Source organism: Podarcis erhardii, assembly GCF_964252035.2.
Source record: "Podarcis erhardii genome assembly, chromosome: 3".
Taxonomy (NCBI): Eukaryota; Metazoa; Chordata; class Lepidosauria; order Squamata; family Lacertidae; genus Podarcis; species Podarcis erhardii.
The window spans coordinates 91,463,629-91,479,880 of record NC_138507.1 but is presented as its reverse complement, the minus strand read 5'-3'; the positions used below and the strand labels follow the sequence as shown (position 1 = coordinate 91,479,880).

The 16,252-nt window shown below is 44.6% G+C and overlaps 1 protein-coding gene across 1 annotated transcript in view; it reads left to right on the top strand.

Annotated features, from left to right (window-relative positions):
- Positions 1-16,252, top strand: part of GALNT14 (polypeptide N-acetylgalactosaminyltransferase 14) — a 250,683-nt gene that overhangs the window by 219,122 nt on the left and 15,309 nt on the right. The window contains exons 7-11 of the mRNA XM_081854181.1: positions 2,321-2,408; positions 4,345-4,429; positions 7,233-7,336; positions 12,405-12,531; positions 15,060-15,152. Of these exons, the coding sequence (XP_081710307.1) occupies positions 2,321-2,408; positions 4,345-4,429; positions 7,233-7,336; positions 12,405-12,531; positions 15,060-15,152 (497 nt within the window). The remainder of the gene's footprint in view (positions 1-2,320; positions 2,409-4,344; positions 4,430-7,232; positions 7,337-12,404; positions 12,532-15,059; positions 15,153-16,252) is intronic.

Genomic DNA, 16,252 nt, shown 5'->3' with positions numbered 1-16,252 from the left:
CTCAAGCCAGGTGTCCCCCATCTTGTATTTGTGCCTCTCATTTTTTTTTGCCCAAGTGCAATACTTTACATTTCTCCCTGTTAAAATTCATCTTGTTTGTTTTGGCCCAGTTCTCTAATCTGTCAAGGTCGTTTTGAAGTGTGATCCTGTCCTCTGGGGTGTTAGCCACCCCTCCCAGTTTGGTGTCATCTGCAAATTTGATCAGGATGCCCTTGAGTCCATCATCCAAGTCATTGATAAAGATGTTGAATAAGACCGGGCCCAAGACAGAACCCTGTGGCCATTCAGAGCTGACAAAATTTTGCTGTACCACCACCCTGATAGATATTTGGGCCCTCCTCTTCCACCTATGGCTATATATTAATTGAGCAATAAGAACCAAATATTGCTTTTTTAGCTGCTTAGTTTTATGATAATTTTAGGTGGGGTTTTGTGGGGTGGGGTGGGGTTGCCTGACTTCTTTGCTTTGTAGTTTATTGTTTTAATGTGCTTTTAAAAGATAAAAGAAAAAAGAGGAAAAAATTGTATTTCTTTGTCTTATGGTGTATGTTAGCCACACAGTTGCCTAGGTGTTATATAAACGTAACAGACAAATCTAATTCTTTCAAAATCTTTTCTCACAACTGGAAAAGCCACAGCAATTGCCAGGTGTGGGAGTGAGGAGAGATTATCTTGTACTGTTTATAGTGCCGTTCTAAGCCTTTCTAACTCAGAAGTTAAGTCCCATTGAGTTCAATGGGATTTCCTCCCTGGCTTGCATTGAACTTCAGCTGTGATTTTGCCTTTCCCCGTTGCTGACTTTATGGGCAGCATGTTCTTCAGCTGCTTCCCTTCGGTTTGTCCACTGACAGTCAGCAGAGAAATATTAAGGAAGCAGGTTTCAAAGGGGTGAGTTTGCTTAGAGATGTTAAATTATTCGACCAAATATTTGCAACTCCCCTTGCAATAAAAATAAAAGCTTCTCTTCCTGTACAAAGGAACTGCTCAACAATGGATTTAGGAGAAGCTGACTGACATGGGAGGTGGTGCCCCAGCGCACAGAAAAGACATAAGAAGTTTCTTCACGTATTTTACCTCCCCGCTGCTTTCCTTTCTAGTTGCCTTTCCAATGGACTTTATCGGAGCATACTGGGAGCCTCTTCCACTTGGCTAGATCCTGCCCCTCTCCAGTAATGCTGGTGGGAAGGAATCCCTTAAAGGCACAGATGATGAGCCAAGGCCTTCTGCTCATAATTCCAGAACAGCCTCATAATACCAGGGCCATTAGGCACAGTAAGGAAGTCGCCTCAGGTGGCAGACCCAGCCTCCAAGGAGCACACGACTCTCTACCTCCTGCACTTGTCAGCTTCTACCACTTACACACACACACACACACTGCTTGCTCCTTTTCAGGACAACGGGACATTGCCTGTTTTGCCCCAGGCGGCAAAACATTCTAGGCTGGCCCTACCTAGGCATTATATGGAATCTGTGCCCCTAAATGCAGGTGTTTGTTTGCTTTCCACAAATCACCCCCCCCCCCTCATTTGGGACCCTAAAGTACACCTAGAGGCTCTTGCGTCTCTACAGCAGCATAAGAATTAGCCCAGGGAAGTGCCTGACCAGGCCCATAGCAATTTTTCTATTTAAAAGAAAACTTTTCAGCTAATTAAAAGAAATAAACTGGCATCTTCTGGGAATTTCTCTATGAACAGAAATTCCTTCTGCAGTGAAAACAACCACCCCTTTTGTTTCTTTGACACTTCTGACTTTTTTGTCAGCATGTTTTGGATGATTCTCATTCTTTCTGAATGAAAGTGGGCTCCAATTGCACCACTCCCCTGAAACGATACTCCAAAAAGGCTCATTTAGGTACCGAGTATTCTGTCCTCTCTTTGTGTGATGACGGAGAGGTGACAAGACTTGCTGTAGAATAGGACAGCTCCACCCTCAAATTGGCAAAGATGGAGAGAGTGTTGCTCTTTGTTTCCAACATCACAAACATTACCCAGTGCAATATCCACAATATCCTGTGATACTCATGAAGAAACAAAGTGCACTAATCTCAAAAGCACAGTGTTAAAAAAAAAAAAAGGTTTAATAGAATTGAACCAATCTGTTGTGAGCTGAAAAAAGTTCTTCTGCATCTGACCCTTCATTTTATTGGGTTGGGATGTTGGTATTCTCTTCCCTCCTTTCACAGCCTTCTGGCAAATTCCAGGGAAAGTCCCATTTTCCCAAGTACAACTTTTAATGCCTTCCAGGACTGGGAAATGCAATACCCTTGCAGCGTAAATGTAATACACAAATATATTTATTGTACTTTCATCTTTGTTATCAGGACCCAAAGCACGTGGTGAGTCCAGTTATTGATATCATCAACCTGGACACTTTTGCTTATGTGGCAGCTTCTTCAGATCTGAGAGGAGGTGAGTCTGCAGTCAACTGTACACAGGTAAATGTTTAGGCCAGGGGCCACTAACACGCTAAGTGGTGCATATGAGATATTAGCAGGTGGGGTACCGTGCTTGCTATGCCTGGTTCAGGCAAGTGCATGAGCAAAGTCACTAGAGGGGAATAAGAAGTATAGAAATTGTAGGGTTGGAAGGGACCCTGAAGGTCATCAAGTCCAATCCCCTGCAATGCAGGAAGTCCTGAGTGAAATGTGGAATACAAGTGTTATATTTATGTACTTGCATTGCTTGCTACTGCAAGACGTAATGAAAGCCACCAACTTGGTTGTCATTAAAGGGAATTTAGACTTGTTGAATTATTCGTATGCTATTCTCAAAAGGGGGGGGGGAGGGAAACTTTCAGGGGCTACTGTTCACATTCCACCTCCAGAATGAGAGACAGCATGTCTCTGGGGGAAAACAAAAAAAACACTTGCAGGGAATTTACAGTAGGAAAGGGATATTTGTAGGTGTTTGTGTAAGAACGTTAAAGTTTTATGTGAAATTCTAATAGTATAATGCGTTTTGGTTTATGTTTTCAAATGTAAGTCCCTTGGAGACTTTGATAACAAGCTACTACTAATACTACTACTACTAATACTACTACTACTATAATAATGGGCATCTGGTTGGCTGCTGGGAGAACAGGTGCTGAACTCTGGCCTGATCCAACGGAGCTCATGTTCTTAATGGAGTCTGTATGACCCAAGACGGCTTTGATTTTCTTGCAAAATCCATGCTGGGTTTTTGAAAAATCAGTTTCATTGCTAATCAGTTAAATTCTCCTTGAAACCCACCACTGCATTTGGGCTCCTTTTAATAGTCTGTGTGTAATAAAGTGAGGCTGATGTACAGCTGGGGAGAGAAAGAGAAATATACCAACTGCTGTGTGTGACAGAAACTTCCGACCAGGTGAGGTGGAATTTGTACGTGAGCTTCTCGGCAGATGGGTTGCTACTGCTAAAAGGGATGGGGGCAAGGAGGTGACAAGGAGGTCAGGATAGCACCAACTAGATTGGCTCTGCCACCTTTCCACTGCACCAGCCTCCCTGTCATCTCATCCTTCCCCTGTAAGCAACAGCGACTCGCTTGCTAGAAAGTGAGCATAGCAGTCCTGCTCCACCCAGCGAGCCACTTCTAATGTGTAAGCTACCACAGATCTCACAGTTCTTTCTCATTAGATAAAGATGTGCTAATCAAGTGCTTTCTCTCCTGCAACGGGGCAGTGTAGGCTGCCAGGAATAGATAGACAAGGAAGGTCTTACCAATGTCTTTTATACAATATTCATAGAGAGAGGCTTAGAAATGCTGCTGCTTGGAATAATGGCATTGCTCCAAGTAATCTCTACCACCCTTCTCTCCTCAATCGTCAACAGCACCACTCACCTTACAATGAGGCCATTTGTCTCCAAGCCCTTTACTCTCCTACTTTCAATGCTCTCCAGATTCTGGGAGAAGGGGCGTCTGGAATGTTTTCTAGTGATAACGTGTCAGCCAGCTCCTCCAGCTCTGCCTTCCCCTCCTCCTCCTCCTCCTCTTCTCCCATTATCTCCCAAATTTGCCCCTCATCTCTCTCTGAGCTGTGACCTCCTGCAAACCCTTCTTGTAAATCTATACTGTCTTCTTCTTCTCTGCAAGGTTCAACCTGGGGAGGCGGTCTCCACCGTTCCTCCTCTGTCCAGTCCCTGACAGCTAACGCAAAAGGATCTATAGACTGGATATTAAGGCTGTGACTTTTCTTCTTTGGCAATGGGAAGATCTGAAATCCCCTCCTGGATAAGACTAATCGCCGTGTTGATTATCAACATAACTCATGCAATGATATTTATGCAAAGCAGCTTGGCGACAATGGGTCCGTAGTTGGAAGCACCATCTCTAATCCCTTTGTTCCCGCTGTTCACTTCCTATTTAGGGTTTGACTGGAGCCTGCATTTTAAATGGGAACAACTTTCTCCAGAGCAGAAGGCAAAGCGGACAGATCCCACAGAGCCCATCAAGTAAGTGACAAGAAGGAAGAAGGTAAAACAGGGGTGACAAGCACAGATCTGTGGAAGAGAGGCAAAAGATACTTTGCTTTAATGCTGTGGTAGGGAACCCTAGGCGCAAGAGCCAACTGTGGCTCCCGAGGCCTCTCTGTCGCCGTCTTCTTGATATTCCACTTTTCCTCCAAGGAATTCAAGGTGGTGTATATGGCTCTCCTCCTCTCCCAAATATCCTCGCAACAACCCTGTGAGGTAGGTGGGGCTGAGAGTTGCTTCATGGCTGAGTAGGAATTTGAACCCTGGTCTCCTGGGTCTTAGTCCAACTTTCTCACCACTACACCACACTGAATCTCTCTGCCCAGCCTTTGGGGCTCCCCAGACTACACCCTCTCAGTAGTCTGCTCATGTGCTTTTTTTGCCTGGCTGGGAACTGTGTTAGTGCTGATTGCTTGCTTGGATGAATAGAGCGCTGTGTGTGTGTGTGTGTGTGTGTGTGTGTGTGTGTAGAAATAGCTGGGTTTTGTGTAGCTGGACTGCAGCTTACTGAACAAATGCCTTTTTCTCCAGTCCCTTTGTCTCTGGACCCACCCACCGTGTGGGAATGTAGGTCTTCAGGCTGAAAAAGTCTCCCCACCACTGATTTGATACATACTGAGAAATGTGTCCTATGACAGTTTGGCTCAAAGCATATTAACCCATAAGAAATTAGAAGTAGGGCTTGTTTCTAATATTTTAAATGTTGGATGTCCTGCTGTGTTTAATGTGTTGGAAGCTGCCCAGAATGGCTGGGGCAACCCAGTCAGATGGGCAGCATATGAATAATGAATTGTTGTTGCTGTTGTTTATTACTCACCCTTCTCCAGCAGGTCCCAAAGCAGGTTACAGCAATTTACGATTCAATGCTTTGCTGAAATGCATCTTAAATACACATTGTTTTAAAGATGGCATAATGATGCATTTAAAGATGGCATAATGATGGTTTGCCACTGCTTTCCCTAACTAGGAACAAAGGAAACAGGCCATCATGATAAGAGACATAATCTTTCATATGTGCCCTAAAAGCTAGTCCAAGGCATTCCATTTTTTTGAGGCTGAGCTTCAGATGTGGGACCTCCCTAATCCTAGAGTGGAAATCTACCTGCAGTGCATCCTCAGAGCTCTAGGCCAGATAGATGCTCCAAGCATTTCCCTTTATTCCTGCATCCCAGTTCTTCTTGATCATCATTTTTGCCTCATGGCATCCCCACATTTTGATGCTGCCCCGTTGCAGGAGAGAAAGCACAATTTCTGCCTTATCACAGTCCGCCATCAGAAGAATCATCAAAGAGAAAAGGCTCTTTGAGGCATGAACCAGGCTGCTGAGGGTAGGATCTGAGCTGCAAAATTAACAGCAGTTTGCCACATAGTCTCAGCCCCACTCAGTGCCACTTCTTTCCTTTTCTTCCCAGCTGATCTGGAGGGAAAGAGGGAGGGCAAATAACTCTGTTTTCAAATCAAAACCCAACTGATTACAAAGGGCTTCTTAAAAGCTCTTTGTCCTTCTGAGAAAGTGTGACTTTCTCCTTGAAACGAGGCTCCTCGCAGGATGAAACTAGGCACAGAGCCCCAGTTAAATAATGCCATGTAAATAACCCCCGAGTGCTAAGTGCATTTTTGGTGTGGAAGCCTGCAATCAGGACTGAAAACTTCAGGCTTGTCGGAGTGGTGCTGATGAGTGCATTAGCACTTCTGACTGACATACAAATAACAAGTCTTCTTTGAAACACAAGTTTCAAATTTTTTTATGACGATTTATTGAGTGGTCTATTTTGTGTGTAGAATAGAAGGAATCCTGCTAGGATGCAATCCTGGACATGCTTACTTGTAAGCGAGCCCCATTGAACTCAGTGGGACTTACTTCTGGGTAGAGATGTATAGGATTGCGCTTTTTCTTTCCTCAAAAAATAAATGAAACGTGATACGTGCAGAGGGATTTAACAAACAGACTGAATTTACCTCGATGGCTGTAGCCTCTGGAAGCAATCTGAGTTTGGAAAAGTTGCAGAGAGGCAGCCAGAAGAAGTTTTAGCCATTTGAATTTGGGTACATACCCTTTTTTTAAAAAAAACCCAATGGCGTTAGCTAGTGCAGTGCAGCCTGGTGTTTGTGAGCATGCGCAATGCGGGATTAGTGGTTGGGCTGTCTGCTGCAAGAGTCTTTTATCTCCCATTGGCCTCTGCTTGTGGATTTTCAAATGAACAGAATACTAACAGACGATAGGTGTGCTCAGGCATATATGACCAATCACATAAGAAAGTGGGAACAGGGACATCCATGCAAATCCCACCCCCAGTGTCCCTGTGTGTGTTGTACCCTTTTCTGTGGTGTGCAGGAAAGCTCTGCAGGGGGGCTTCTAGTCATGTTCCCTTGAACACAACTAGATTCCTCTATACACTTGTGGGCACTGCATTATCATGGTCCTCACCTGCATTCAAGCACGCGCAGGTTGAAAGCCCCTATAGACCTTTCCCATGCAACCCTGGGAAGGTTGGGGAATGACGCCATCCACAAGGATATTGGGGGCAGGGTTTGTGTGCCTGCTACTGCGTCCCACTTGGAGCATTCGTACATTCAGATCCCTCCTCCTTCCTGCTTCCAGGACATTTTCCATATTCATACCTGGGAATTAAAAAGCCATGTATCTGACTATTTACAGATCAAAAATGCACATGGGCCAGGAAACAAGGATGTGGATTTCTCCCTGTGTGTGTGTATGCAAACCCTCTTACAAAGGAGTCCAAGTGAGAGTCTCTGTCTTCTTTTGTCCCCAACCATGCAGGACTCCTATCATTGCAGGAGGTCTTTTTGTAATTGACAAGGCCTGGTTCAACCACCTTGGGAAATACGATGCAGCGATGGACATCTGGGGTGGAGAGAATTTTGGTGAGTCCCTGTCACTCTACAACAACCATCGTCCTTGCTAGCCAAGATTCAAGAGGCAGGGGAGTTTGCATTCTTTTGGTCATCCGTCACTCAAAAGTTCCACTTATTATTTGCCAGAAATCTAAGCAAACAAGAGCTCAATTCTTTTCAGTGCCTTTATTAAAGTGCCAACTTCGCTTTTCCACCAGCACCATCCTTTCATTCATAATGCAAAGGCAAATATTATATCATCTCTTTGATGCCATCATCAGCTTTGCAAAAAGGGCAGGTGGGCAGGCAGGCAGGTGGTCCCTTGGCAAAAAGACAGTCTCCGAGTGGTAAAACGTGGTGTGCACAGATTTGCCATGACCTTAGCCACTGGAGGCATTTTAAAAGAAAGAAATGGTCCGTGTCAGAGTTAATTCCAAATGTCTGGTAGGGTTTTCCTGTGGGATCTCTCTAATTAGTGCAGTGCATTTTACTAACATGTCACCAAGCGGAGAAAGAATGGGCTGTTCTTCTCGGGGACGATTTTATGGTGGCTGTGGGAGAGCCTCTCACATGGGTGGAGTTGGAACATCTGTTCTGGAATCTCAATGATCTGTGGCCTGACACGAGATCTTCTGTTTGTTGTTAACTGCTTGTTGTCCGCATGGAGCACTTGAAGTCAATAAAACAATCTCACAAGCAGTGAATCTAGGCATGAGCATGATTGTGTGCACATGGTTTTCCAAGAGAGATCCATCCACCCATCTGCTCTCTTGCTGCACCATGTTTACAGCTCAGTGTGGTGTAGTGGTTAAGAGCGGTAGTCTCGTAATCTGGGGAACCGGGTTCACGTCTCCGCTCCTCCACATGCAGCTGCTGGGTGACCTTGGGCTAGTCACACTTCTTTGAAGTCTCTCAGCCCCACTCACCTCACAGAGTGTTTGTTGTGGTGGAGGAAGGGAAAGGAGAATGTTAGCCGCTTTGAGACTCCTTAAAGGGAGTGAAAGGCGGGATATCAAATCCAAACTCTTCTTCTTCTTCTATTTTTTTTTTTATAAAATTTTTATTGGGTTTTTACATTTTATAAAGACACACACACACACACAAAGACAAAGACAACACATATACAATTTCATACCCTTACTTTCTTTACCCTCTTTCCCTGACTTCCCCCCACCCCCTCTTCATACATCCCAATTCCAATAATTAGTTCAGCAAGTTCTTATCTATAATCTTAAACATATTATTATTATTTTTAAAACTTAGCTCTTTTTACTTGTCCACATTTAATTTATCCAATTCTCTTATAAATATTAAATCCTTTTTCTAAGGTCGACCTAACTTCCCTTCCACGAATTTCTCCCTTTATTATATTAATTATAGGTCACAATGGCCAAATACAAAAATCATAAAATTTTGAAATTCTATTCTCCCCTCCCTCCCTATCCCGGTTTCCATCCCTTCCCAAGCAAATGTCCACAAAAACAGTTCCTAGCCTGGATTCCTCACATCCGAGGCCTTCAATTCTCTGTCAGTCTCTCTCTGCCGATTTTGTTGGTAATCCTTTTTGTTGGTCCTCAGGTCTTGAAGGAGTTCTGTCACAGTCACATCAAATTTTCTTCCATCCAAAATGTTTAAAAGCAATTGCTGCAAAAGGTCAGCTGCTCTCCCATACTCAAAGAGGAAGTCCCGATCATGTTTCTTTATTCTTTTAAATTCCAGTATTCCAAGTACTCCAGGGACTTCCTTCCTCATCTTTCTCATCTTTCGCAGATTTGTAATCCAAAGATCTTCTTCTTTATTTTCTGACGATATAGGCTTCTGGTTGGTATTTTCCACCTGTACTTTCTCCACTCCTTCTTTCCTCTCTGCCAATTCCAAAGATGTCTCTTCTGGTTCAGCTGCAGATTTTTTATCAGTCGAATCCTTTATGCATTCAGCAGAGTTGTTTGTTTTAGAATTCAAGGTCATAAGTTCTTTGTTCATAGCCGTACTCTGCTCTTGCAAGATTCCCACGAGAAAAAACATTTTTTCTATCTCTGCCAGTAATTTTCCCTCTGCAGCCATTGTAATGTCTCTAGTTCCCCCTAGGGGGATTCCAATTGCTTAATAGAGCCAGTGTGGTGTAGTGGTTAAGAGCAGTAGTCACGTAATCTGGGGAACCGGGTTCGTGTCTCCGCTCCTCCACATGCAGCTGCTGGGTGACCTTGGGCCAGTCACACTTCTCTGAAGTCTCTCAGCCCCACTCACCCCACAGAGTGTTTGTTGTGGGGGAGGAAGGGAAAGGAGAATGTTAGCCGCTTTGAGACTCCTTAAAGGGAGTGAAAGGCGGGATATCAAATCCAAACTCTTCTTCTTCTTCTTCTTCTTAATAGTCCTTTTCCAACAATCCGTTACTTTGTTGTTTATTACTACTTTGTTTCCAACCACCTCAATTCAAATGTAACACCTTTAGTTCAGAGAGTTATTAAATAGCAAAGTTCTTGACTTTAACCGCCCGTTCGACAGCTCCTTTGACAGCTGTCAAACTCCTTATTCTTTTTCCTCCGGCACACGCACAGGACGCTCCCAGGTTGAGGGGGGGGAGTTACACAAAAACTTCCAAAATTCCTCCCTTTCTCTCCAGCACAAAGACTTCTTCTGTCAAATTCATGGAAATATCTTTTATCTAGCACCAAAAAGACAGTAATCTCTCCACCTTAGTTCTCCAATCCTTGCTTTAGATCGTTTGTAGGTAGGGGGTGTGTGGACTTCCCTTTAGCACATCCCCCGGTCATGCCCAATTCAAAGGTAAAAATTTTAAAGTCCAAATTCCATTCTACTCACGGGTTGTTTGTTTTCCAGTCCAAATTTTGGGGAAAAAGTCAGCGCTCTCTGGCCATGGCTCGCGGCTTCGCTCCACTGAAGTAGCGGTCTACTCACAGCACCACGCCTCTCTCCGTACCTTCTCCGTAGCCTTTAAAAAGGCTCTTCGTGGGTCGGGGAGGGCGCTTAAGGTGCCCACCGAGTCACCAAGTCCGCAGGCTTCCACGCCTGCGGTTTCTAAGGGTCCCCGCGGCGCCGGCGCGGCAAGACCCGTCTTCAGCAGAGCCGATTCCCTCCGGAGCTCGGAGGGAATCCGCCATTAACCGATCGCGTTAACCCGGAAGTCTTCTTCTTCTTCTTCTATGTAAAATGATTTCAGACCAAGTGAAAGGATATTTGGAGTATGTTTCTCTGCATAACACATACACCAGTGCAAGGACAGAGAAGGGAGAAGATAGCCACAAACTGTAATCCCATTCTCACTTTGTTGATCAGAGTTAGCCTTGTTATGTCCTAGATCAGTGATGTCCAACAGGTCGATCACAATCTACTGGTCGATCCCCGAGTGATCGCTGTCAACTGTGGTTGATTGTGGGCTCCCTCCCAGCTTCAGGCTCCCTTCCTATCGCTCCCTTCCGATTGCTTATTGGAAAAAGCATTGGGTTTAAAGTCTCCGCCCCCCTCCGTCCTTGCTCTGCCTGTCTGTTACGTGAAATGGGCAGTCGTGATTGCTAGTTTAGTTTCCTGTATTGCTGCATTTGCCTGTTATCGTCTGTGTTGGTTTTACGTGTCTTATGCGCCCTCCCTGTGGAACGCCCTCCCACCAGATGTCAAAGAGAACAACAACTACCAGACTTTTAGAAGACATCTGAAGGCAGCCCTGTTTAGGGAAGCTTTTAATGCCTGATGTATTATAGTATTTTAATATTTTTTTGGAAGCCGCCCAGAGTGGCTGGGGAGGCCCAGCCAGATGGGTGGGGTATAAATAATAAATTTATTATTATTATTATTATTATTATTATTATTATTATTATTATTATTACCCCCCCAAACTAGACAACTTTGTCACCCCCCCAAAAAAGCTCACCAACTTTGGGCTCCCCTAAAAAAGCTGAACAACTTTGGCCTCCCCTTTCCAATGACAATGGGTAGATCACAGCTGGTTGTTTTATGCTGGAAGTAGATCGTGGTCTATAGGGAATTGGATGTGCCTGTCCTAGATGACACAAAGATATCAAGGAATGATGACAAGGGCAACAGGGTACTTGGGCCTGTAACCAGTTTACTCTGCCTTGGTGGGCAGCTCCTGGACTGCCTAAGAAGAAGTGGAAAATGGAGTGTTTGTGTAATCTCTCCTTGTTCATGCCTGGAAGTTTCTTTCAAACTGGGCTTTGTGGTGGGGGTGGTTTGTTATTTAATTACTTCTGGCCACAACAATGTTACAGATCAGAGGGAGTCAACTGCTGCCTTGAAAGGGGTGGAGAGGCACCGGGTTGTCAGGGAGACAGATTTTAAGCTGGCTTTAAGACTTCAGGCCCTCCAGGGAGCATGGCTAGCAAGAAAAAAGGACCCCATGTCCTAGCAGATGTAGCAGCTCTGCCAGGGATGTGTACAAACAGATGCTCCCACTATGCAATAAACCCATCCAATTGCTTGTTGTTTGCCTCCCCCCTGAAACCTTTTATCACCGCACACGTGGTGTATATTTTGCTTAAGGTGGTGGCTATGTGCCCAACTTCACTGGGGATAGTTCTCTATTTGAAGAACTGTCTGCAGTCAGACTACTGGGCCATCTAACTTGGTATTGAGTCTACACATATGGCTGAATTGAATGGAACCTTGTGCACCCAGAGTGCCCTACTATGGACCTACCAGCTCTGATGCTTTGTAGTTTGGCAACCAGTCCAAATTCTATTTTTTACCCTTTGTCCATGAGCTGTGGGTCTGTTGTGGAGGGCACTACACATTGCACTAATTAGCACAAGAGCAAGAAACAACAAGAGGCTTCCTGATACGTAAACAGGACTCTGTATAAAGGGACTACCTGTGTAGAGGCCAGCTTATTTCCATTTCGATATCATTACCCACAACGTTACAAGGAGATTTCAAATAGGTTAATGTCAAACTGACGGTAAGAAGCTTTGAAATGCACTTAAGAAGGCAGAGAGCCCAGGAAAGCTCTTTCTGGTATGTGGGTTTGCCTGATGTGGTGTGGCAAAGGGGTAAAACGAAGGCTAAAGCTGGAATCTTTCCTGCTATGAGACTTTGAAAAGATGAACATGAGCCTCTCTTACAGAAATCTCATTCCGGGTGTGGATGTGCGGCGGAAGTTTAGAAATCATCCCCTGCAGCCGAGTTGGGCACGTCTTCAGGAAGAAACACCCCTACGTCTTCCCCGAAGGAAATGCCAACACCTACATAAAGTAGGCTTACTTTATTCACTGACGGCTGAATGAAACAAAAATATGTGCTGCAAAAGGCCATGTGAGCAACATTCTCCCAAACTCACAGTCATGGGCGGTTATAGTAGGGATTATAGCTCTCTTTTTCAGGATATTTAAGGATACATATTGAAAATGTGAAGTTTTCAGAGCTGATTGTAGGGAAACCATGGGATAAAAGGTGCTTCCGGACAAGGACTTGATATCTCAAACACACCATTCAGATATCAGAAATGGATTATTAAACTTTTGCTTTGTTTTTTGATTTTTATCAGATTTCAGCCAGAAAAGGGTAATTCCATATTTACTGGAGGGAAAATGTGGTTTGGCATTTTGATGTCATGTTCTCTCCTCAGTAAGTACAGGCGCCCATCAAGCACCTGCCCACCAGTAAAACTATTACACAGGTATGGCTGTGCATAGAGATGGTGCACCACACTACACAGCTTATGAAATTCTTCACAAACTCACATTAGTAGTGCACTGAACAATTGGAATTGTAGATGTTGGTGCAGAGAAAAGAAATGAGCAAGGGTGATAAGAGAGTTGTGACAGGAAACAACACAGAGATTGCACATTACACTTAGGAACCAGCAAATTCTTCCGATTTTGGGTAATATATGTACCTGTGCCATAAATTTCCATGCACATCAGTTTGGGTTGTACAGTTATATCTGACCAGGTGCCATATAAGATACCCTGGGGAAAAGATCAGGGTCCCAGCAGGGCATCCATCCTCTTGCTGCTGGGACTTGGCTTGATCTGCCTCCTTTTTAATTTGCCCACCACTACATAAAACCATGTAGAAGGGACCACTGAAGGCAGAGCTTAGCGCAGTTTGCCCAGGATCGCTTCCAGATGACCTGTTTATTGAGCATTCATCCTGATTTCTTTGCACAAGGTTTGTAGGGAGGTTAGACAGTTTATGGAGCATTCATTCCGATATGCTTGTCGGGCGGGATATATGACATTGCATCAAGTAATGGTTACTCCACACTTTCTGGTGCATTTCCCCATCACTTTCCCTACTGCAAAGATCACACTACTTTGGTGTAAGTGGGTTTGCTGTTCAAGAGTGCAACATCACTTTTAATTGTGCAACCTGCATTTGCTAGTATCTGATTGAATTCTACCCCCAAAATAGCAACAGTCTGAATACACTCCAGATTCCCTGGAGTTGGCCATGGTGCTTCCATCCTTGCTACGTCTACTTGTTGCCAAATGTTTTTACACATGCATTCTTTGACTAATGTAACCGGAAAAGCCCATGAGGCACTGCAACTGTGATAGAAGCACCTATAGACAAAAATACACCTACTCCTGCTCGACTGCTATAGAAGCTCTTTATTGAACAATAGTGTTACTTGGTTAGCCATGACACGTTATTTATATTTAAAATGTTGATCTTCTCTCCATGCCGTATGAATTGTGACAGCACCATTCGTAGATATTATAATGTATTTGAGGGAACACACATCAATTATTCCCAATGCCTGCGTGCACTGCAGCACGTGTGCAAAAATGCGCACTTGAGAGCTGCCCCGTGGGACACGACTACAGCTATCCTTGACCTGAATGGTGCAGTCATTTTGGGAGATACAGCTCCATTTGGGGCAGCAGAGCTCCATGCGTCTTTCGGAAGAGTAAAATACCACGTGAAGTGAACATATTAAAGGCTGCTGCGCCTTCATAGGGACAGTAACCGAAGGTGATCATGGGAGATGAAAAGAAACTGCAGAAGGGGAAAGTGAAGGCAGGTTTCCTGAACGGAACTTCGCCAGACCTTAAGTTAATAAGATTAACCTGGAGAAACAGAAGGCATGGGAGAAAGGGAGGGAAAGAGGAGACAGACTGAATAAAGAACACATTTCAACTGAAAATCTATAATCCCCAGACACTGAATTCGGTGTACTTCTTCGCAGATGCACAACAGCTGCATTTCCCTCCTCAGCTACGATTGCGATGAATACTGCCCTCACACACTGCAAATGGTGATAGAGAAAAACTACCAATGGGGTTTCCCCCCTCCCCCGTCAGTGTGCAATTGCAATTGCAGTCGGTTAGAGAAGGGTTATACCTTCCCCCTCCTATGTGCTGCAGTCCCAGTGGAGATGCTCCCTCTTTCTCTCTATTTTTTTTAAAAAATGAAACCCCCTGACAGGGCTGCAACCTGCTCAATGAACATAACATGTAGTTCTGCCCTAAAGATGCTCATCTAAAAAACTTCACCTCACCATGAATGCAGGCCCCCTCAAATAAGATGTCCTCAGCTCTCAGCGACACCGTAATAAAACTAAAACAATCTGCCCATCTGTTTTGTATCTTATCTACTGTTTTCACCACCTAGATGCCTTGGGGGGGGGGGGGGAAGGAGGGAAAGGGATTCTCCCTCCTCACAAACACACACAATTTATCCCTTCAAGCTCTTATCTGAGGCATCCAATTAAAACTCTTTCATGCATGCTCCTGTGGTTTCTCCCTCATTTTTTTTTTTAAATGTCTCTCCTCAGAAACACCAAACGCACAGCTGAAGTATGGATGGATGAATATAAGCAGTACTATTACGCGGCCCGGCCTGCAGCTCAGGGGAGGCCATATGGAGAGTAAGTGTCCCCCTCTGGCGGTGAAGGAAAACACAAAGAGAGTGACTCAATTGTTTGATACAGTGGAACCTCATTATGGTTTTATAGTCCAGCTGTTGGGATGCCTGCATTTTGTTTCTGTGGGAACAGTTAATTAGATGTTAATAGTAAACAGATGCTGTGAGTATATGGATATAAAGTCCTAGTTGCTTGGTGTGTGTGTGTGTATGTGAGCTTGTATAAAACTGCATTGGTATACCTCATTAGAAAGACTGGCTTGTTCCTAGATTAAAATAAAAGAGCTCGTCTTCTCCTCTTACCGCTTCCTGGAAAGGGTCCCAGGTCAACCTCCAAGGTCCGTCCTTCCTTTAATGACTGCCCTGTTGGGCCAAGAAAAGCAAAACCTGCTATCTTTATGAAGATGAGCCGGTAGTATGAACAAACACTGCCCCAGGGCAAAGAAGCAAGTAAAATATACAAACCAGGCAGCCTAAATCCTTATTTCCATATTTGCCCTGTGGGTGAAACAGGGTTTTTGCAATAACCTTCTGCAGGAAAGTGTGATGTGATTTATTCCGCTTTCACCTACCATGGTCTTGCTTGCTTACCCACCTCCTTTATATCAAACTTGCTGAGGCTGATGGGAGTTGTAGTTCAGCGACCTCCAGAGGTCCACATATTCTCCACTATATTAAGCATAGTAATAGTGCAGGGCTGTTGGGACAGTGGCAGGCCTTGGCGTCTCAAATTTCAATGGCACCTTGTGCAATGCCAAAATCTGTCCCCTTCCATTGGATGTCATTGTTGTGGTGCCTGCTGCAGAAGTTCCATGCCAGGTGCTTGGGTCCCCGGCTGTTGTGGGACTACAATAAGGTTACCAGATTTTTTCCAATGAATCCGGGGACACTTTTCAACTTCAATGGATTTTTTATGGGGACTTATTTGTAAATCCAGGGACTGTCCTGGGAAACGGGGACGTCTGGTAACCTTAGACTACAACCCCCATCATCCCTGGCTGGCATGACCAATGGTCAGGGATGATGGGAGCTGTAGTCCAACAACAGCCGAGGACCCATTGTATTAGAGGAACTAGCTGCTGGGGATCACAAGAGGCAGAATTC